Source organism: Epinephelus fuscoguttatus, linkage group LG5, assembly GCF_011397635.1.
Source record: "Epinephelus fuscoguttatus linkage group LG5, E.fuscoguttatus.final_Chr_v1".
Taxonomy (NCBI): domain Eukaryota; kingdom Metazoa; phylum Chordata; class Actinopteri; order Perciformes; family Serranidae; genus Epinephelus; species Epinephelus fuscoguttatus.
Window position 1 is genome coordinate 5,036,124 of NC_064756.1, and position 24,133 is coordinate 5,060,256.

At 43.4% G+C, this 24,133-nt stretch overlaps 1 protein-coding gene across 2 annotated transcripts in view; it reads right to left on the reverse strand.

Annotated features, from left to right (window-relative positions):
* The window catches only part of LOC125889160 (large neutral amino acids transporter small subunit 4-like), a 133,141-nt gene that overhangs the window by 12,827 nt on the left and 96,181 nt on the right, over positions 1-24,133 (reverse strand). For both annotated transcript variants that reach the window (XM_049576921.1, XM_049576920.1), the window contains exons 3-8: positions 15,292-15,493; positions 15,137-15,192; positions 14,814-14,890; positions 1,118-1,210; positions 792-925; positions 124-335 (exon numbers count right to left, since the gene is read on the reverse strand). In XM_049576921.1, the coding sequence (XP_049432878.1) occupies positions 124-335; positions 792-925; positions 1,118-1,210; positions 14,814-14,890; positions 15,137-15,192; positions 15,292-15,493 (774 nt within the window). The remainder of the gene's footprint in view (positions 1-123; positions 336-791; positions 926-1,117; positions 1,211-14,813; positions 14,891-15,136; positions 15,193-15,291; positions 15,494-24,133) is intronic.

Genomic DNA, 24,133 nt, shown 5'->3' on the forward strand with positions numbered 1-24,133 from the left:
GGGACTGCCTTCGCTCAGGACGGGACCATCTGAGCACGAGGAGCACTTTTTTCCTCTCTCTACCACCTTACAGATTCCTAACATGTCAGAACTTCTCAGTTCGACATTTCCTCCCAGACTTACGTGCTTCCTTCTCCTTGCACTTCACCTCCAGGTCCACAGTGGACAGACACAGCTTGTTGGCCTCCTGTGCGGCCAGGTCTCTGGTCGCCGGCTGCTGCTGCTTTATGGAGTTGCCGACACTGAGACGGCGCCCCACTGTGGTCACCTGCCGGTAGAACTGCTTCCCTGTGATCTTGTGGTCAAAGCCCAGCCAGCTGAACTTGATCTTCACCCTGGAGGAGTGGCGGGAAGAGATGAGAGGGTGAAAGGTGACTGCGAGCATAAAATACAGAGCAGGGGAACCTGCCAAATGAAGGGAGGAGTAGGGGGAGAAGGGCAGCACGAGAGAATGTCAGCAGAGGAAGAGAGGGAAAGGGAAACGACAGGAGGAAGCAAAGGATCCAGGTGATTGAGAGAAAAGCCGGCTGATCGTCTGGTTTTAAAGTCTTTCCTGTCTGTAGGGCTCACTTGGCCTTCGCTGCATTACGCTGGAGTTTACTGTGTGTGAGTGTGTTTGTGTGTGTGCACTGTGGAGAATGCAGACCGTCTAGGCTCAGGCACTCTACAGCAAATATAACCTGAGGTCAGGTAGAAGCGTTACTACGACTGCCTGACAGTGATAGCTGGAGGCTACAGAAAAGTCTATATGCCTTTGTGCATGAGAGAGTGAGTGTGTCTATTCGTCTTACGTGAAGTCCATGTCCTCCGGGCCGGGGAAGGGCTCCAGAGGCCAGTTGACGAAGCAGTTTAGGAAGACGAGGCAGGCGCAGGCGGCCCAAACCATCAGGATGGTGATGAAGGTGGCGCCCAGATCATAGATCACCTGCAGGCAGACAGACGCAAACAGACACATCATAATGGAGAATCAATATCCCATTTTGAGGGAGCAGCGTCACAGTCTCTGAGTTTGTGTTACAGCATCGCCTCTCAGGAGGAATCCTTCTACGATGGATCGAGTCGAATGAATATTTTGGGGTGAATCAAGAATCTGGCGACAGCACAAGTCAAATGTTACCTTGATGCCGGGGAAAGTGACGGCGGAGGAGGCGTAGGAGCCGATCATCAGGGCGATGAAGGTCGACCTCAGGTCTCCGAACATGTTGGGGAGCTACGGAGAGAGCACAAACAACACATTAGTTTAGTAACTTAAACACACAACAAGTTCATATTAACACACACAGAGAGCTGGTCCTTGTCTAGTGAGATCAGCATGTTCACCACCATGTTTCTACAGTAGCCCTGAACAGACGAACCCAACACTGCTCTAGACTGAGCCATTGGCGTCTTTGCTTCAGCCACCGAAGCTGAAAAACACTTATTTTAATGTAAGACTTTATCGTCGTGGTGAAGAGGGAGCTGAGCTAGAAGGCGAAGCTTTCAATTTACTGGTCCATCTACGCCCCAACCCTCACCTATGGTCATGAGCTCTGGGTAGTGACCGAAACAATGAGGTTGCGGATACAAGTGGCCGAAATGAGTTTCCTCTGTGGGGTGTCTGGGCTCAGCCTTAGAGATAGTGTGAGGAGTAACACAGACTGGTCTCAGATTTCACTGTGGAAATAGAGTCCTTCAGTAATGACAGCTAAAATCCAGAAATGAGTTACATCTTTTCACTCGCAGTTCCCTCATCTTGAAGTCAGCAGGTTTTTTTAATGGGTTTTTAGTTAGTCATCCGAAACAAGGTCTGTGGTTAACACACGCTGAAGAGACTTACATGTTTTGTTCTGCAGCATTGTAAATTCCCCACTATTGAACTTTGAAGCTTAGGCGCTTGCTAACAGGTGGCTAAATGAGACGTCATCCCACTGAACACAGCTTTACAGCCTCATTGTGGTGGTGAGGTTAAGTCATGCGACCACAGTGTAGTTCATTTATAGCCTGACATTAACTTTTAACCTCTGACGATTGCATTGAGGCCTCAAAAATCATAAAAGTGGTGTTAATTTTGTGAAGATTATCGAGCTGAACAATAAGGGTTTTTGATAAGGGAACCAGGGCGATACAGACTTCCACGTCGGCCTATGGAAAAATGTCATCCCTGGAGCACTCAAAGGAAAAAGCTTTCTGGGTGTCACTTCAGTGCTTCAGTGAAGTTTTTTGCCTTTGATGCCTCTAAAAAAGTGTCACGGACTCTGCACACTGTGCTGCATTATTAAAGAACACAACATATCCAAATGATTTCACAGGAGACAATCCCCCAATCCCAAATGGATCCCTTACAGACTCGTTGACTCAAGCCCTAAACCCTTACAGACCTAGGGCCAATACCATTTCTTCCCCTTAGCCCTTGTCGTGGCTCTTAACCTGGTTAAGAGCTAACCTGACGGAGAATTGGGACACCACTTCCCCTCACGTGAACGCGCAAAACCAAGGGGAAGGGCCAAAAAATGGAATTGGTCCTAGGTCTGTAAGGGCTTAGGGCTTGAGTCAGTGAGTCTGTAAGAGATCCATTTGGGATTGGGGGAGTGTCATTTTTGACAGAAGACATAGCACTTTCATTCTTTTACAAATTAAAAGTTGAATTAAAAACAAAAAAAAACCCTTCTGCACTAAGTGTAGCAACAGGAAACAAACTAAAAGTTGCTGAGAGGCTGAGGCTGGTGAACTCATCTGACCCGCCAAGAGAAGATTCGCTGAGATCCAAAAGTACGTTAAATAAATGTAAAAGGAATCAACTTATAACGTTATATCCATGTGACCCGACTCTCCCAATAACTGCAATCACAAAAAATAATAAATAATAATACCCCAAAATACTAACAAAAAACATTTAACAATTAGAAAATATAAACCATAACAAAACGTATTAATCTTACAAGATTCATTCTTATCTAAACTAATTAATGATACTGCTTTACTCAGTCTGGTACAAGCCGTTAGCGCATGGTGGCTAATGTTAGCCAACTGCGTCTGTTTGCTGACTGTGTAACTCTTCAGACAGCTGTTATCTGTTATCTCGTGCACAAATGTTTGTTGACATATTTCCTTTTCCTATAATCCACTAAAACCCGCATAAAGATCCAGTGGTACCCAGTCGAACACTTCACCCTGCTGCTCTCAGTTACAGAGTATTGATGGGCCTGTCACCACAGAGTACGGCCTGTCCCATGTGCAGCAGGGTGTTTGTTTGTGTTGCAGCAGTTGAAGTGGAGCAGAGACAGAAAGCCAGAGGTCTTGCTCAATGACGTTCAACCCTCATCTTGAGACGGCACAAGAGCACATACTGTTCTTAACTTCAAACCGTAAACAGCCGTCTTCAACAAGTCACAGACAAAGAGTGTAAACTGAGAGCGCCATGTGGCTCAGATATTTATTGTCTCTCTATCAGTGTGGTGTTTAATTTATGCCATCTGGTGAACATATAGTTTCAACATGGAGGAGTCAACAGCAGTGAAAGAAGTGGGGGCAGGGAGCTAGAAATCTGAGTGTAACGTTATTATGGGTCATAAATAGCAACACCGCGCTCAGAGTTCCTCTCCAGTCGCTCTCCCATTGTATTCATCTGTCGGTCCATCCGGCCGCTGTGCTCACCACGGGGGTGCAGCTTGTTAGGCAGCTGCTTGAACCCTCTCACCCCACACAGACGTCACTCCCCGGATTAATTGGACCAAAGGTGAGCTACAAAAATTACTACGTCTCTGCCATGACATCCAAAATAACAAGCGCTCCGCTCCTGTTTATCTGTAGCAGCACTCAGCTGGAAGAGTCCACTTGTGACACTTCACAGCAGACTGACTGACTGACTGACAACACCGCGGGGGGAGACAGGTGACCTTTGGCCCAGTTGGCGTACAGGAGAGGAGAGGACACACAAACGACCAGCTCAGCTTGTGTCTAGCTCAGCAGACTTGATGTGGTCGTGACGCATCAAGGCCTTGATAGCTGTGCAGAGTCAACAGGTTCAGATTTCCCCACTGTCGCCCTGTTACTTCCTCATCCTCCGGCCACTGATGACGGCTCAGTTTTTATGTCCAGTCTTTTGCAAGAGCTCTATGCAAAGTGAAAATTTTTGAAAAGACTTTGGTATGCTGTCTGAAAATGATCTGTATCAGCCTTCCTTTGTAACCGTTACAATAAGAGTTACATGAAGATGTGAATCAGCTGTTGACGTAGCGCTGAAGGACTGTCTCTGTGAGCTGATCCCCTCCTGCTCTCTCTGCCCAAGGACACTTCAACATGTGGACTGGAGGAGCCGGGATCGAATCTTCGATATTCCGATTAATGGAAGACCCGCTATAACGCTGAGTCACAGCCGCCTGAGTCTTAGCTAGTTTGGCTACAAGATGACGTCAGCTCGTCTAGTTATCTGCTTTAGTGTTTCTGTTTCATACACTGCTACATGTAGCTACATGCTAATATCAGGCAAACATATAAACTTAGCTGCTGATGTTGTTGATTTCTCCCAGATTTCAGGTCGTATTCCTGTTGGAACATGTCCAGTTGTGAAGATTTTGGTTTACAAGCTGTACAATGCTGTTGTACACACTCTTTCCCCAACTGCAAGCAAACTGCTACATGTAGCTACATGCTAACGTCAGGGAAATACATAATCTTGGTTGATACTGTTACAAGTCTGCGTAACTCTGGCACTGGCTTTCTTTATTACAGTGGCTGACACGAAAACTCAAACGGCCCTTTGTGTAGCCAGTGTTTGGTTTGTCCGTTATGGGCTACCGTAGAAACATGGAAGTGCAACATGGTGGTCTTCATAAACAAAGGCCAGCTCTATGACGCTCTATAAACGGCTCATTCTGAGGTAACGAAAACAAAACGATTCTTATTTTCAGGTGATTATACACTAAAGAAAACGTACTTATTATATTTTATTCCATTCAGCCCTAAATCCGACACACTGGACCTTTAATTTGGAATAAACAATAAAACTAGTTGTACCAATTTAAGAATTCGTAGCTAATTTGTTGTGTTATTTTGACATGTTGTGGGGAGGGCGGTAGGCTACAGTTTTTCAAAGTCAAGAGAAAGGCTGAAAGAAACTTGCTTTTTTGCAAAGTGCATGATAAAGTTCAGCTGAATTCACCACCTCAATAACTTTCATACGGTCCCTAGGGCACTACAGTTCAAATGAACAGTTCCCCAAGTAGATTCCAGATACAAAGGAGTCAGGTCACTGCAGTGTGGATGAATCAGTCGCTACCCTCTCTGCCATTCACCTCCTTCATGTCTCTTCCACTAACACACCATGGCTTGTTTATTCAGTCTGGGAACAGGTTTACTGGACTCAGCACTGTACCCGCCTGCGATCATTTCGCCAAAGGCATGGGTGAGTGGGAGAGAACAACAAAGTCACGTGAGCCACCAGTGCAGCGCCAGAGTGCAAACCTCAAACCATCTGTGTGTGTTGCAGCATGCCAGTAAAAACCACTCCTAATGATGCTGAGCGTTGGTCTGACACAGCGATTACGTCACACCGGGAGTTTCTCTGGGTTACTAGGTCTGAGTCACAGTCAGCTGAAAACACTGCTTCCCAAAAACATGTCACAAACCGGTTTGGTCTGCTAATCACAAAAGAAGAAGTGAGGATTAATGGGGTCGGCAACGTGAGGGTAATGTTAGCATGGGTGTGCTGATGGGAGGGGCGGCTGTCACGCTTGACGAGATAACAGTGTTTTTGTAGCTGGAGTCAATAACACATCAGTCAGGCAGACAGGTGAGTTTGGGAGCGTTAGACATCTGAGGACAAAGAATCCTCTGTAACCTCGGGCGATAACAGACACACAACAAGCAACTGACAGCACAGTAACGGTGCAGTCACAAGATGACAGACATGATGAATGTTAATGGCATTATTAAAAACACACATCAGAGCCTATAGGTGATCTTTGGGGCCTGTGGAAACCTGCCAGCTACAGATATAAAAACACATTTTCCATCATGCTAGCGCTCATGAATCTCATTAAAAAGAAGCAGAATTCTACAAATGCACTGATGTCAGGTAAACAAGACAAAGAGTCGACACAGCCGTGCTCTGTGAGGTAGTTTCATAGATTTATAATAATACCTAAATACTGGATGGCAAGATGGCGTCTGTTGTCTGTGGAGTTGCTCGCCAGACAGAGTTTTTAGCTTCCGGGTTTACTACAAAAAGTAAAAAAAGACTGACTTCCTGGGTATGAAATATGTTGTGGGCCCCATAGAGCTAGTCTGGGGCCGTTTAGTGGCCGTTTTGGTAAGGAACCAGGCCCACGGCAAGAGAGACAGGATCCGGAATTCGATGGAGGCGCCTTTCCGTCAAAACAAAAGCACCAAGCTAATAAAAATGTGGTGAAACTTTTTAATATAAAGAATATAATTTAAAGTTTTACTAGTTTTACTTTGGTGAATTTGGTGAATTCCGGATCCGCTCTCTAGACCGGAACCAGAAAATTCAGAGTGAATGGAAACCGGGCTCTTCGCCGTACGTGAAGAGCCTGGTGATGTGAGGCTACCACAGAGCAAGCACACTAGAGACCTCTGCCGGCTGAGCGTCTAACTTCTGGTTTAGCCCTCCGCTAACTTGAATGGGGAAAAATGATTTAATTGTGCAGCTCGTCTAGACTTTTGGAATATTATTGGACTGGATGGATCTAATTCTGATCGTGAAACAAGTTATTTTGTGTGCAACCACCGATTTACAGACATCTATTTTACGTTGTAAGTCTACGGAGAAAAGCCTTTTTGGGCCCAATGGCGTCACATGATGGACCCCGCAGTTGTAACTCTATGGTTAAGCCACTGTGTCAAATTGGCTTCAAAGCCCAGCACTGTTCCTGGGGCGTCAATCAGCATGCTAACGTGCTAACACACTGGTTTGTAACAGGTATAGGAGGATGTTAACCGTCTTAGTTTAGCATGTTAGAATGCTAAAATTTGCGAATTAGCACTGAGACAAAGTGCGCCAACAACTACGGCTGATGAATATAGTTTGTAAACCAAATTATTGGACAAATTAAAACTGTGATCTGATGATGGTGCTACAACAAACATTAAGGGATCACCAAAGTGATTAAAACTTGGTGTTGTCAAGACAATGTACAGAGCTGTAAAGGTTGTCCACCATGGTACCAGTTAGCAGCTAGCTAACTAGCTTGTCAGTTGTTTGGTCTGTGACGTAATAGGTCAACTAGAAAAAGGTCCAGTACTAACAAGCTGAAAGGGGGCATATCTCCACCTATCGTAGAGGAGTCGGACATACTTGGGTCAATAAATTGATTCCCCTCCTGTGCTTATATACTGGGACAAGGACAGTAGTCCAATTAAAAGCCCTGGTCGAGCTGTAACTGTAGCTCCACTTAACTGTGCATGTATTGATTGTCATTCCTGGAGCTAGCTAAAGATCAGGATGTTGTCAGATTAAAACAAGATTGTCCTTCAGGGAGCAGTGGCCTGTTTTAGTGACTTTCTAATCATCAAAAGAATGCACTGCCTGTGTTTCTCAACATTCAAGTTACAATACATGATTACCCAGTCCCTAATCAGACACACCCCACCGTTTGCTCCAGATATTTCATCTAATTTCATCTCTTTACGACCTCATTTAACACCTGACTAATCACCTAACTCCTACTAGTTCTCTAACCCTGATGACATTATAAATATAAGATCATAAGTGTATCTCCAGGTGAGCGACTGAGAGCAGACCTGTGTATATACCTCTCTAAAATAATAACACCAACCACCTACTTTGTTATTGCTTCTTCCCTGAATAGCTCTTTTGTTAGCTCTGTGGTCACGGTGTATCCATGCAGAGAGTGGCAGGGTACACACACAGATGGGCTCAGTGTTTGGACAGCCACTAAAGGTCTATTTCAGCGTCAGAGCAGTCACCTGGAGATAAGGGATCAGGGTTCGGTTGGAGGCGGCTGCAGGTGGAGGGTTTATTTCAGGGGGGATGCAGGCGTTCATCAATAAGTGGATCTATGCATACCAGGGTTTTGTTTGAACAGTATCCAGGAAGCTCGGGATTAAAAACAAGAGGCACATGGTCATGAGTCAGCATCATGTTCTGATTAGGAGTTCAGGGAAACTTGTGCAGGAGGCTAAAGTTGAAACATATTCTGTAGCATGGGTTATGTAGATGAATTCAGCAAAAGTCTTCTTTGAAAAACTTTGCTTTCGGGCTAATCTAGAGACGTTTGCCCTCCAGCAGCTTTTGAGCCTCTGCCAAAATGTTGTGGAACAATGTAAGTGCTCTTAAATGTCCCTGGATTTACCAGCACAAGAACAGCTTTTGAATGGGCTGTACAGAGAACATTCAGAGAGCTGAACTCACTTAACCCAACCGGCTAATTAGCAACTGTGACCACGTTAGCATGCTGACATTTAACATTTAGCTCAACCTAACAGAGCTGCTAGTTAAAGCCGTAAAACGTGTCTTCAGCCAGGTTTACTTCAGGTGACGATAAGGTGCCTGCTGAAACTTGTTCAGCTGTGATTCGATCTTGTTTGGGTAAGAGTGTTGAATGTTATCAGCGCAGGCGAGATGAATCACTGTACACCATGTGACCCACTTATAATAATGAACATATTTGCTTGTAGATGTTGATTTCATCAGAGCTTCAGGGAGGACTGGTACCCTTTCCACGGTCGAGGTCTGTCTTGTTTTAACCCTTATCCCGTCACTGGGAACATGTTCTCAATGTCATCACATGCAAATGTGTTCTGCTGAGTGTAACATGAGTCGCTGTAGCTTTTTTGCATATGAACTAGAACAAGGAAACTCAACTTGTGTTGCCCTGGGGCCACTTTTGCAAAATGACAGAAGGTCAGGGGCCAGTCAGCGGCCCTGCACATGTACGCATGGGCGTTTCTGGGATCAGACATTTGGGGCTCAGCCTGGACCTCTATCCCCTGGTACAGTTTTTGATAAACAAGCTCTATTTTGATGCTTTTTAATGCACTTTGACACCTTACGCTGCCCTCACAACCCCGTGTTTTACTCACAGCCTCCAGTCATGTCAATGAGGGGAAGGCAGCAGAGAGGAAGGGGTTTCAAACATGGCAGTAGAGGCGTGACGCAGTGCCCGCCCACATGAACATGCACAGCGTTCCGTGTCGAGCAGAGTTCATCGTGTTAAATTTCTGGCAGTATCCACCTGTGATCAAACGATCAAATAGAAGGGGGCGGGCATCACGGAAACAGAAAGACGACAAAATGGAGGAGCTGATAATGTTGGTGTCTGAATACCCGGAGTTGTACAACACAGCGCTAGTAACTTATGTTGTGTTCATCCTGGTGTGAGTAAAACAATTTGTGCGAGTGAATTACACGTAAATTCAAGGTAAAGACGCAATTAGACAGGAATTCCCATCAGGTGGCACAATAGACACGATGGACGCAACACAAATGACACAAAATACGCCAATTAAGTGGCAAGAACTAAGCGAGTACTGTGACACAAAAATATGCATCGCGTTTGTTGTGAATACATTACAAGGATGATCAAAAGAAAAACTGGACCTGCGATAACATTTACACAAAATTTCTGACAACTGATAAATTGTCCAAATATGTAGAAATGTTTGTTCATTTCAGTGATCTCCCTTGTCTCACAACAGTATGTCGTTACTAACATGGCGCCAGGCTAGCTTGCACTTCCGTCAGTGAAGTTCTCTGCCCGTCATCACAGCCCTGGACTGTAGCGGCAGCAGCTGCTTGTAAGAACGCTTTGATTTATGGAGAACGCTTTTGCAGGTAGGTGGTTGTCAGGGCAGTAGTTAATGTATATCCCAGTGTGATTCAATTTATTTTACCTGTGTATTAAAGAATGGTTTCAGGGGCCACCCATCACTCTGCCAGGGGCCACATTTGGCCCACAGGTCTAAAGTTGAGTATCACATAAGTAGAATCTAACTTCCTGCTAACAACTTTAGATGCTCACTTAGTTTAAAAGTTTCCCCTGTGACTGCAAACGTTTTGGCCATCCTGCACTTTTGCAAACATTTTGACTCTCTGGATAAGAGTGTGTGCTGAGTGTTGAAAATGGAAATGGAAAAAAGGCCGAGCGTGAGGTAGCAAAGAGGCCCGGGGAGTGAGAAAACATGCTGAGCCTCAGACGAGGGGCAGAAAGAGGAAACTGGACAGAGCCGTTTGAGAGCACAGAACAGAGAAACGAAAGAAGGAAGAGGGTTTGCTGCAGCAAGTGGAAACTTCAGCCGCCTGCTGCTGGACCGCTGAGAACCAGCTGTGACCGGTCCTGCCCTGAAATACAGGATAGGAGAGGACTCCATCCGTCATAAAGAGCAGCCAACTGCGTCTTAAGATTAGCAAACACCAGCTGACGAACACCAGACGGCACACTTCCATCGACCTGACGTCACTTTTTGCTCCTTCCTCGTAGGGGTCTTCAAATTTTTAGGGCTGAACTTCATAAGTATTTTGGACTGACACCAACTGACTTCATCCCCGGTTATAGTGTTTCCACCAGAAATAATTTTTGGAAGGGTGGAGACGAGTGTTAAGACCCCTCTGTGTCTGAAAGGAATTTACAGTCGAACCAGCTGCACAGAAAACCACAAAAACACACAACCACCTGGAGCCGAATTTCACAACACTACACAGAGCCACTTGGGCGTACATATCAGCGACTGCTGCTCTGTCTGGCCGGCTCGGATCTCAAATTACTTGACCTCTGGCATTCATTCATCTCTTTTTCTTCCTCTCACATCTCCCTTCCTTCCATTTAATGTCCAGTGGAGTAAACAAGGCATATACTGTACTTCCTCCATCTCACCCCGCCATCTCCAGCATGGTAGAAATAATCCACAGACTGATCTCACTGCCTTTTTGCTCCCATCCTGTCCTCCAGTATAATCAAATACTGTGTGTGTTTGTGAGAAAATGTGCAGGACATTGAGATTTCTCAACTAAAAGCCACATCTATGACCAGTCTGTGACGCAGGGGGCATCAGCCAGACGATCAGTGAGCCTTTAACAGCGTTCCCAGATGGTCCAGTGACACAAAAAAAAGGGGGATTGGGAACAGAGGAAATACACATTAGAGATAGAAAGTAGATTATGGCAGCGAGTAGGGGAAGCAAACCCAGGAAGCACAGGGGGCTCCAACACGTGCCATAAAGAACAAGAGGAGGAGCTTCAAGTCTGTGGGCGTTGATGTATGTATGTATGTCTGTATGTAGAGGCAGTGTGTGTGTGTGTGTGTGTGTGTGTGTGTTAACGTCTGGCTAGAAAGGAGGAGAGACTCTCTGTAACATGAAGCTGTTTACAAGCACAGAAAGAGATGGAATGAAACACTCCACCCTCCTCCTCCTCCTCCTCCTCCTCCTCCTTCCATCGCCGGGACTCTGAGTGCTGAATGTGCATCCACATGCAACAATAAAGATAAGAAATAACAGAGAACGAGGGGATGGAGCCAAACTACTCTTTGAGCTCATTAGAGGTGCCGAGAAAGAAGGAGAGGCAAAAAAAATTAAAAGCACAGTGGTGAAAGACGACGATGAAAGATATGCCTTGTTCTAAATCACTTAACGTCTCACACTGGGTGATCTGAGCAGGTCAGCCTGACCTGAGCAGTTACAAAGGATGCCTGAGATGCTGCGTCAGAGCTTTTCACCCCCTGAGACGTAACCAGAAGGTTACAGGCTTCTTAAAATAGTTGTTTTCCTCGGTAATGACCCGTGACCCAGAGATTCAGGAAAGGGCAGCGAGAGGGAAGAGCCTCAGCCGAGCATCCACAAAATATCACTCACTGCTCAAGGCTGATTTATAGTTGTGCGTAGCCTGTGCTATTGATCCCCGAGAGGAAAGTGATTCGTTACAGACGCTCTGATGTAAAGAACAGAGAACTATAAGAAGTAAGAGTATCGTTTTTTTTATTGTATAAATTATTAATATTACAAATACAAATTAAATTTTAAGTAGCCTACTAGAATAATATAATCAGTTGCTTTTTCAGTGCACTACATACATTTGCTGCTACGAAAAAAAGGGCTGATATTTATATATTTCGTTATATTAATATTCATCTTATTAGATAAAACAGATGTTGACAAAGTTTTCCTTTAGGGACATGATTTACAGTTGAAAAAAGGTAATAAATCGCAATGAATTCATTGCAATACTCAGCATATTTATGATCGCAATAACATTGTATCGTGACTTAAGTATCGTGATAATATCGTATCGTGGATCCTTTGGTGATTAAATAGCGACGATATTAAATAAAAGTGCAAAATTCGGCTCCATTATGACTTGCAAGGTTCACAGACAAACACTTGTCTTTATCTGGACACATTTTCCCCACAAATACAACATGCTAACGTTATTAGCACGAGCCTATGGCATTTTACATTGCTTAAATTAGCCTAGCAGCTAGCTGAGTTTTTCTGTACTCATATGAAGCCAGGGACAACAGCAACATTTAACAAAAGTAGCGTTACAAACTTCAGCTCAACTACAGCTCACTGACAAAACAACTGTCTTGTACTAGACATATTTTCCTCACATATATGACATGCTAACTATTGTAGCATATTAGCTCGGGGACTTAGCCGTACTCATATGAAACCAGGATAAATCACAGACGGGATTTAAAACGTCGTTGTGAGGGGGCTTTATTTTCTTCATACTTTATTGTTTCTTATCTGTGAAATAAAAGTAAACAAAACTTCAGATTTTTTACTGCAGGAAATGGTTTCAGTTTTAAAAATAAACAGGAAGTCTGCGTCGCCGCGTCGTGTAGCTGCACTTCTGGGGAGGTGCATGTCACGCTACATTGTAGGATATGCGCCTACAGAGAGACTGTGGTGTAGGTGTGGTGTTGATTCTACACACAAGTACAAATACTGCTTTACTCTGCCTTGATCTCTCTCTCACACACACACACACACACACACACACTGAGGCAGTGGTATAAAGAAAACATTTGTCGAGGCCTGCAGGGAGCTATAACTCAGCCTACTGTATGTTTGAGGCACTCAACAGCTAAAACAACACACACACACACACACACACTGCTGACACAGTAACATACAGTACTGTGTATATACACAGCACAGTTTTGACAGTTGTGTGCAGCTCCAGCCTTGCTGACGGAGAGCAGCTGAAACTGGAGAAGACAAAAACAACCGGGCTGAGACTAAAGACTGAGACACAGGGTGGGGTGGGGGGTGGGGGGGGCACAGTGGGATGAAACCAGCTGAGTGACTTCTGTGTGTATTTGTGTGTCAGTCAGGGTCCCAGTAGGCCGCCTGAATAGGAAACAGCGCAGCATGGGTGGGGAGGCGCACTCAAACACAAACACACTCAGTCAGTTCCCCTGTTGCTGCTTCCTGTTTGTCTCTTGTGTGGCAGTCTGTCGCTGCTCTGCGGGTGTTTTGTGATAAAGTAACAGACTGTTGTGGCTGCAAACGACTGCGTTGCACAGAATTACCCACCATGCATTAGCTAAGTAACATATAATGAACAATCCACATCTGATGTTGTGGTTATGAGACAGATCATTGACTACTTTGTCGTAGAAAATCGTGTCTCAGAACATTTGTACACCTTCAAATTGATCTCTATTGTGCTGCTAGAACAATGACACATCTGTCGACTTGCACTATAGACGCACACACACTGTAGATCCATGTGTGGATGAAATAATAATGAGTAGAGGTCTTTTTTTGGCTCCCAGCCAGAGCAGCAGAGCAGGAGTGAATAATAAATTACTAATGCAGACCCGCTCTCTTTAACCACCCTCTCTCTGAAGTCTCTCCGTCTCACGTGGCCCCTCCTGTGATGCAGCACTTTCCCTCCCTGATGAGATCATCCTGACCACTGGCTTTCTTCTTCCTCTCCATCACTCCCTCATCTCATGTCTGCACATCGCTCCTCGGCCCCTTTCACCCAGCAGCAGTCTCTTGTCAACCGCTCAGCCATCTGTCTCCGCCTTCGTCCGTCTCTTCCCTCTCTGTCATGCATCTGTCTTTCCGCCCGTCTCTGAGTCTCTGTCCACTGACCCTGTCGTTTTGTCCTCTCCTCATCAGTGTGTAATGAAGTGTCTCTTCACAGTGCTCTGATCCACTCTCCAGCCACTCTGTCATCTCTCTCCTCTTCTTTCTTGGCACAATTTTTCTCTTGAAATCTTCACATCTCTTCCTCTCTATCCGCTACTCTCCATTTCATTTCCTGTCATATCATATCTAGATGTTACGCTATTCTGTTTTGCTGATATTGACATATTTTATTAGAAACTGCCTCTCTGACATGCAGTGTTGTCTGCCTCGAGTTGGGGACTTTTTCTTAATTTGCCAGGCGCTGAATAAACTAACACAGTACCTCATTACAGTGTCGGGTCATAAGACAAAGTGGTACCAAGAAATGTATTTGTGCATCCTTGCAAAATCTATGACTTGTAGTAACTTACTGCGGGACTTGTCAGACCCGTTTTTCCACCAGAATGTGTGCCTGTACGCACATTTTTTAGACCCGGGCAAAACCATAAAAATCGGCTATAGACTCCTTTCTAATTGCCATTAACAGGCCTAAAAACAGGTTAATAAACAGTCGAAAGCAGCATGGATGCCTGGGGAAAATTTTATGGTTACTTCTTTTTATATATCTCTTAAGTGCTGCTTGGGTGGTGACGGACGATATGTTGTGGTGGCGTTTCATTGCATCTCATCAGGTAAGGGGCTAAAGTTTGCATGTTCACCTGGGTGTTGTGTTTGAATAAACGCCGATCAAAGCCGATAAATAAATCTATACTCACTGTGAGAGAAGTGAAGGTCATGCACATGCCTCCAAACCCGTTCATCGCCAAAGCAAAGAAGATCAGGATGGACAGATCTACAGGACAAAGAGCAGATTAGTGAATCACAGACAGGTGTGGCCTCTCTGCTGACGCAAAGTAACACACACGCGTCCTGCATGATTGATTAAAGTGTCACCAATGAATCGATATGCTGTATGTGTAAACATGCCCAACACTGTGGCCTGCTGGCATGAACAACATGACTGAGAGCAGTGTGCGTGTCAGTGGCGCCATATGATGCCATTAAAGTGATGTATGTGAGATGACATTAAGATACGTACTAGCGGGATCACTGGCACCGTAGGCGATGAGGAGGCAGGAGAAGGCAAAGCAGGCACTGGGAACACACAGAATATAGCAATAAATATACCAAACATACCAAAACCATCCAACGTTGTATCACATCAAGATGAAAGACTTTCTTCTGTAGCCTTACCTGCCCAGAAGTCGGAGCTTCCGTGGACCGTATTTGTCCATGACGATGCCCATGGGCAGGGTGATGGCAGACAGAAGGAAGGAGCCCACAGTGAAAGCCAAGTTCAGCATCTCATCTTGGTCCTTGCAGATGGGCCAGTGGTTCATCGTCTGGTACTCCTCAATTTCCGCAAGGCTGGAGAGGGTGACGTTGGAGGTGTTTGCTGAATGGTGAGGGAAAGGAAAGAGGAAAAGAGTTCAGATTTAAACTGCACACAGCAGCTTGGATCCAAATGACAATGAACCAAATCTGAGAAATTCTGCAACGAGAAATTCTGTATCGTTATCTTTTTATGTGCACATGACCGGTCCAGGCTGTGATGCTTTATACCAGAAGTGGAAAGTAACTATGTACATTTACTTTGATACAAAGGAAGTGCACCTTCACTGCAAGTGCTCCCATTATATGTAACAATATTCTTATCCCACTACAATTATTTGACAGCTACAGTTAATGAACGTCTTTCTGTCTTCAGTCTAGACGGAAATATCTCAACAACTTGTGGATGGACTGCACAGAAACTCGTGTATGAATCCTACGAACTTTGGTCATCCCTGACTTTTCATTTCACTCCACCCTGAGGTTGACATTTTTGGGGCTTTAGTGACATGTCTTCACAACTATTGGATGGATAGACATGAAATTTCATTCAGACATTAATGTTCCCCAGAGGATGAACCCTAATAACTTTGGGTAGCTCTTTAATTTCCACACAGCACCACAAACATGTTAAACTAATGACACTCCAAATAACTTTATGTTTAGTGACAGTTAGCAAGTGTTAGCATGCTAACACACAAAAATAAGATGCTAAACATGGTAAACAGTTCACCAGGTAACTAGGGATGCACCAATGTGAAATTCTGGGCTGAAACTGACGTTTAAAATGACAACTTGGCCAGTGGTCAATAGCTGATGGTCAATAGCTGATGGTCAATAGCTGATGGCCGATGGTCAATAGCTGATGGCTGATGGTCAATAGCTGATGGTCAATAGCTGATGGCCGATGGTCAATAGCTGATGGCCGATGGTCAATAGCTGATGGACAGTGGTCAATAGCTGATGGTCAATATCTGATGGGCGGTGGTCAATAGCTGATGGTCAATAGCTGATGGCCGATGGTCAATAGCTGATGGCCGATGGTCAATAGCTGATGGTCAGTAGCTGATGGCTGATGGTCAATAGCTGATGACCGATGGTCAATAGCTGATGGACAGTGGTCAATAGCTGATGGTCAATAGCTGATGGCCGATGGTCAATAGCTGATGGTCAATAGCTGATGGCCGATGGTCAATAGCTGATGGTCAGTAGCTGATGGCCGATGGTCAATAGCTGATGGACAGTGGTCAATAGCTGATGGTCAATAGCTGATGGCCGATGGTCAATAGCTGATGGTCAATAGCTGATGACCGATGGTCAATAGCTGATGGACAATAGCTGATGGCCGATGGTCAATAGCTGATGGTCAATAGCTGATGGACAGTGGTCAATAGCTGATGGTCAATAGCTGATGGCCGATGGCCGATACCAATGTTTTTATTGTTGCTTATTTTGTTTTTGCTGTTAAGCATTCTTTGTGTCAGGGAAACAAGGAAATCTTTATAATAAAAAATAACTGTTTTAAAGTCGTTGAGTCCTTCAAACTACCTTCGAATGAGCACAAATGCAATCATACAAATTAATGAAACGACCTTTAAAATAACCTTCTTTCACATTAAAAACCTTTTTTAAAAAATATCTGCCTCAAAAGTTATTTTACTGTATATATTTTCATATTAGTGTGAAAGCATCAACAAATTTCTCCTTCAAACGACTGTTTTTATTCAAGTTTCTTGCCAAAAACTACATTTTTCAAGGTTATACTTGAACACATTATGAGAATGTTAAAATGTACCTTCGCCCAACACTAATATTAACAGAGGAGAGCTTGAATGCATCATTATGTAACTCAGTGTAACCTCCGTCAGCAGTCAGTTACCGCCACCAGCTGTCTACAGCTAATGTTAGCTAGCTCTCCTCCTGATGATTTTAACATGGATTTGTTGTAAACATTGAAGCTTTATCAGAGAAATAACAGAGTGCATCCCCTGATGTGTCGAGAACGAGTTTACTGCGTCCCACAGCATCCTGGGAAAGATCTTTGTTCATCCCAAACCCGTTTTCTTATGTCCCCAGGATGACGGGACGCCATTAGACTCGAGCCCTGCTTTTGAGCTGCTCAAACTTGATGTGACACAAGAGACGAAACATCTTTGAATCTCAACTTATCTGCCGACAGGTGGATCACTAGCATGTTATCACTGTCCTTGTGAGAATGTTAGCATGTTGATGTTAGCTCTCAGTACGAGGGACCGCAGCTGTTCGAACAGCTCCAGACTGTTTACATCTTAATATATATAAGCTATAAATAACAGTGTAAAGCATTGTTATAAATTAAAATGCATGCTGGTTGATACATAAGCTCCACTTCACACTGCAGCTGTGTTGTTGACTTTCAGTGTGATCTAAAATAAACTCCTTCTCAGTATTTCAAATAGCCCATTTCTAATGTTTCTCTCTGAGAGCTGAGCCACTGATCGAAAAGCCAGTTGACGCATTAGAGGTCAAGTAAACACAGTGTAGGGAAAACAACACAATACTGGGTAAACAAGCACCAGAAATAGTCACAACTGAACCCCGGCATGGTGGAGGGGAACTCTCAGTAACAGCTCCACACCGACGCAGTGTGTCCGCCTCCTGCTGAATCACCAGTAAACACAGTCCACTGAGTTCATGTGGAGTCTATTTTTGTCTGTCAACTCTATCAGACTGTTGCCTTTGGTGAAACTCTGCTGGTATCACCCAGACAGACAGACAGAGAGGAGGAAAACAACTCCTCATTCACCTTGACTTGTGCCAGGAGAACAATAGAGTCAGACTGAGGTTATCACATGCTTAATGTCTGGAGGAGGGAGCAGGGACGTATAAAGGACTTAGTCATCACTGTGTTTTCCACATTTCTGTCCTGGGGGCAACTTCTCAACATCAGCCGGTCTGTGCCGGAAACAAACAACACTGCTCAAACTCTGTTTTCCCACTATGTTCTCATCAGAGGGGTGTGTGATGTTGCCTCTGTTGAGCCAGCTTAAAGGTAACAGCAGTGTAAACGGAGGAGGTGTTGACGCTGGTCTCTGGGTGAAGGGTCGGATTTTTGAGGGAACAACAGCAAGCTATTATGTCATATTAATGCATCCTGGTGCAGAACATTGGCCGGTGCTCTGAGAGAATAGAAGTAGGTGAAAGGTATCAGGGCTTAATGAACATCTGATGGCTGTAGTGTTGTTTTACATGAATTCACAAGAGCTGTTGGGACACTTGAGATCGAGAGCATTCAAAAACAAGCAGCTGCAGAAAGTACTGGTTAAATGTAACACGAGGATGCAGAGCTGCGCTGATCTGAGGGCATGTCGGCCATTCAAGTACACAAAGCCGTCTATGGGAAAACCTTCACCTGGATCGATTCTCATGCAACAAGTTGACATTAAATGTATTATTATGATCAGTAATAATAGAAGCTGCAGTATAGAGCTCTGAGGAGACCCCCAGGGCTGAGACATGAAGCCAACACTGGAGTGCCATAAACTGCTGTTCCTCAAACGTCCACTTGAGGCTGGCTCCAAGAGCAAGTCAGTCCTCATGTTAAAGCCAGGCTGTCTGTCGTTAGGGTCCTCGGCTTCTCAGTCAGATTCACTCCTCACTCCTCTGAAGTGCAAACTTCTCGCCCAAATATTATCATTTCTGGCTCCAGAAAAAAACAAGATAGCGAAAATGCTGAATCTGAAGCTTCAAAACAGGAGTCCACAAATCAGTGGGTGATGTTACTGTGGCTGTGCCGTTATTTTTACAGTCTATGGTTTTATCCGACCAAAACGAGTCAGTTTATCGTCACGTATGACAAAGAAACCTCTATTTAAGAAGAATGAAACCAGCAAAGGCTCAACTTTTCTGACTAAGAAATAACTAAAATGATTATTTGATGATGGAAATCGTTACAAAATAATTTTCTGTCAGTGAGCTACTTGATTAAACGACTAGTTGTTACAGCTCCAGCGTGCTAGTATGCCAACATTTGCCAGTTGGTACATTTAATTTTCTAAAAGTAGCAGAAAACACAAACATGTCGGGCAGGAAATCCAAAGTGTGGGATCATTTTGAGAAGGTGAAGGACGAACCCAAGGTGATATGTAAACTCATCTTCATTGGTCAACTACAAACATGACGTATCATCTGAAACATGGAAGTAGCTACATGCCCATTAGCCCACAGCGTCATTAACAGGCGGCTCGCTCAGTGTGTGACGTGCACTTGGAGATAACTCAAACCACCAAAATATATCATTTAATCATTACATTCATACCATGAACATGCAGGAGACTAGTCCACTGATGGACCGTAATGACGACTGTTGGTCGACGAGGAAAATTCTTGGTCAGGGGGCAGCCCTAGTCGTCATAAAGTAAAAGCCACCAAAGTCTTTACAATTCATCTTGAAGGGAGCATGAATACCTGCACCACATTCCACGGCAATCCACCCAATAGTTGTGGAGATATTTCAGAAAATGACACTTGAATCATCCTCAGGGGACCATGACTGCATGCACAAATCTTCACGCCAACCCATTCAAAGGTCGATACTGAGTTCTGGACCAAAGCGGTGGAACAACACACCAGCCTTCAAAACACGGTCTTTGTATCTGCTTCAAAAGCTCTTTGTGATCAACCCTCTGCGTCAATATGGAGATTATGTGCTCCCCGCTCTCAGCCTGGTGTCTGAGGTGTGTTGGAGCATTAAGTGCTGACTGCTGGACTAACACAAGACAGCAGCATCTGTCCCCCAGCGGCCTCGGCTGCTGACTAATCAAATGGCCGCAGCAAACCTGAGTCAATAAGGGAAGAGTCCCGACCTCACACACACAAACAGGCGAACACACTCGAGGGTATGAAGCTGACTGGATCGTGTGTGAAAACTTCAGCGAACAGCGGCTATTCATCAGAGGGCGTTTCTCATATATGTCAACACCACAAAAGCTTTATCGTGTGAAGGTTTCGCTAAATACCTTTTTGCTTTTTATCTGCCACTCCCCTCTGTCCTATAAGCTCCCCCTGTACGTACAGCTGATGCCAAACACACTCCTACAGAATCAGCTGGTTTAATAATTACTAGGACGCACAAACAGCTTTGTTTCCTCGGCTTCAAAGTTCCTCCTTTATCCACCTGAAGACAGCACCGACGTACACAAGTCAGCCTGATTATCAAATTAAAACAATGCACTGACAGTGGAGTCATCAGAGGATGTCAGGAGGAATAATGCCGACAGTGTGACACGTCAAGAAACAATTAGCAGACAGAGGCTCCTCCTGATTAGAGGCCATTTATATAAGGATACAGTCATTACTGAGTAAAAGTCACGGGGTCAGGTTGTAGATAGAGGGTCAACAAACACAAGTGGGTACACACAAAGTATTTAAGAAGACGAGATAGGAGACAAACGCCACTGTTTCCTTTAGGAGATTACACACTTTCTGTTCACACTGAGCAGAAACAAGCTTTTCTGGTCTAAACACACACTTTTTATGTGCAGAAACAACATCACAATCTGAGTGAGGGAGCAGCGCTGACAGAGCCCGTCATCATGAGACACGAAGCGAGACAAAGGGAGGCAGGCGAGAGGTGATGACGGAGGGATGTGCACCTTTTTCTTTCCACTGTGTGACAAAAACACGTACACACACTTCACACCACGAGAACAACCACAACCAGCCGTGGGAGAGCAGGCGGCGCTGAGCTGAGGAGCAGCAACTGAGTTTCACAGCACAGGGATGGAAACTGTGACATCTTACTGGGGGGTCACACACACATGCAGATTAAACACACAGCTAATTCAATCAGGGTTTGTGCAGGATACAATTTGCACTCAGGATAAATAATCTATAATGTCTCCTGTGTGACCTCTCTGTGTTTGCCCGGTCAACGTGCTGCTGCAGTGGGTGACACACCACTGGGGGAAATTCCTCGACACATTCTGGGACCGTGTTTTGTTTCCTCGGCCAATCGCTGGGACTTCTTTACAACGTGCAGAACAATCGTAGTCTGCTCACCTCGGCCTCACCTCAGCTGTCAACAGCTGTTAAATAAGAATTTCACCAATTTCACACATCAAAGTCTGTGTCGAGGAGTACGACTGCACATGCAACACAAACCTGTATAAAACTTTTGTAACGTCTGATACACGCCTCACGTGACGTCCATCATGAGTTCAATGATGTTAAAGTGGAATGTTAAATCAGTGGAGTGATCATTTAAAACTTTCAGATACTTAAAAATCTGCAACATGTACTTTTTAGCAGCAGCCTGCAGCTCTACAGCTCGCTCTGTGAGCCGGCCTGTCGACAAAAATTTCCTGACCCTTTGGCAGCCACCGTTTTCACCTTAGGAAAACAGTACTAATAATTTATTAATTTTAATTTATTATTATTTTTCATTATTATTTAATTTAGTATTATTTATCATAATTTTGCTTATTATTTAATTTATTGTTATTTTTTATTATTATTTAGTTTAGCATTATTTATTATTATTTTGCTGATTATTTAATTTATTATTATTTTTTATTTTAATGTATTTATCTTAGTTTATTTTTTATTTAGTTTTGTATTATTATTATTATTATTATCAATTTATTATTATTTTATTTTTATTTTAATTTATTTATTTTATTTTCATTTTAATTCATTTATTTTAATTTATTTCATTTTCATTTTATTTTATTTTATCTTAATTAATGTATGTTAATGGTGTGTCGTTTATGGGGGTTTGTTTCTTTTCTTTCTTCTTTCACAAGTTGGTGGACACAGATTGTCGTGTATTTTCCACCAGTCACTGAGGAAGGCTAAGAACATTTGTAGCTTCAGGGATGGTCCAAAAAAAACAGAAGAAGACGTCACACCCCAGCCTCCCCCTCCTCTGATACCAGTAAAGAACAGTCCCTGATGATGCAGACAGCTCTGTTTCACACTAGAAGTAGGACAATGTAACATGTTTGCACATTTCTTGCACTGATTACAGACGTACACATCGACTGATCTGTGAGCGAAGACGATCACACTGATGTTGCAACTTTGTTGACCTGGTTGCAGACTTCTAAAATCACTCAGTGCTGATGTAGCAGCTGAGCAGGTCAGAGAGCTGCGAGGAGAGAGAGGAGACCTGTAGTGACGGAGCTGAGGTCAGGTCACTGAGGAAGGGGCTGAGTCAGTGACGAGAGCAGCGGTGGTGGTGGTGGACGAAGTGTTCAGATCCTTTACTTGAATAAAATCACTAACTCCACACTGTGAAAACACTCTGTTAGAATAAAAGTCCTAAATTTGACCCTCCCCGCAGCTACAAATATTTTAAGCCTCCCTGTGTGACTGAGTAGTTTAATTCATTACAAACAAAAACATATTTTATGAGCTCCTAATTTGTTAATTTGTCGTCTTTGTCGAGACAGTTTGTAAATGTGTGGTGCGGCCTCTTAAATTTGGGATTTTGTTTCTTTGTCTTTTTGTTCTGTTTTTATTTATTAGTATTTTTTAATTGTGTGTCTTTTGTGTTTGTTTTGTTTCTTATCTTTTCTTCTTACATACCTTTTGGTTCTTTCTTTCTTCTATAATTATGTAATTCATTTATAATCATTTAATTTATTACGTTATATTCTTTATTTTAATTAATTTCTCTTAATTTATGTTTCATTTTAATCTTTTTTAATTGTGTGTCTTTTGAGTTTGTTTTGTGTCTTGTCTTTTCCTCTCCCACAAGTTTTATTTCCTTTTTCTTTACTTATTTATTTCAATTATTTATTTATTTGTTATTATAATTTAATGTATTACTGTTAATTTTTTATTGAAATTAATTAATTCTATTTTTTATCTTATTTCATTTTTTATTATAATCTTATTTTAATTGTGCTTCTTGTTTGTTTTGTGTCTTATCTTTTCCTCTCCCACAAGTTTTTGCTCTTTCTTTCTTTATCTTACTTTTAATCTACATTTTAATTTACTAATATTTATCATTATTTCATTTATCTATTTTTTCTTTTATTTCTTATTTATTCTAATTTATTTATTTTAACTGTGTGTCTTTTGTGTTTGTTTTGTTTCTTATCTTTTCCTCTCTGAGATGCAGAGTAGAAGTACAAAGCAACACAAAAAAAAAGACTCAAGTAAAATTCAATTACTTTAAATTTGTACTTGAGTACTTGAGTAAATGTACTTAGTTAGATTCCACTCCTGACATCAGGTACTGAGCTGTAATCCAATCAGATTAACAGGCTATAATAAACATTGATAGATAATCAGATTTCACTGATGATAGATTACACAAGCTGCATCTGCCCACAGACACACAGTGACAATGCCAGCTCAGATGAGGCCATATGAATGAGTGAATGTGTGAATGTGTGAATGTGTGAGAGCATTAAACTCATTAAAGGGTTCATATGCACAGATTAACCCCTCGAGTCCCTCATCACTGGAGACAAAGAGACAAAGAGACAGAGACACCATCAGAAGATCAAAGACACAAACAGCCTGTGTGATAATCACTGAGGAGGATGAAGGGATGAATGGACTCATTCACACGTCCATCTGCGGGGGAGACCACCCAGAACACTGATGATGACGATGATGAAGTGTTGTGTTGTTGTGATGTTTGATCTGAGAGGTGACCCGGCACAGTGTGGTCTGATGTGATCTTCAGAGTCGAGGTAATTCAGTGTCCCGACGA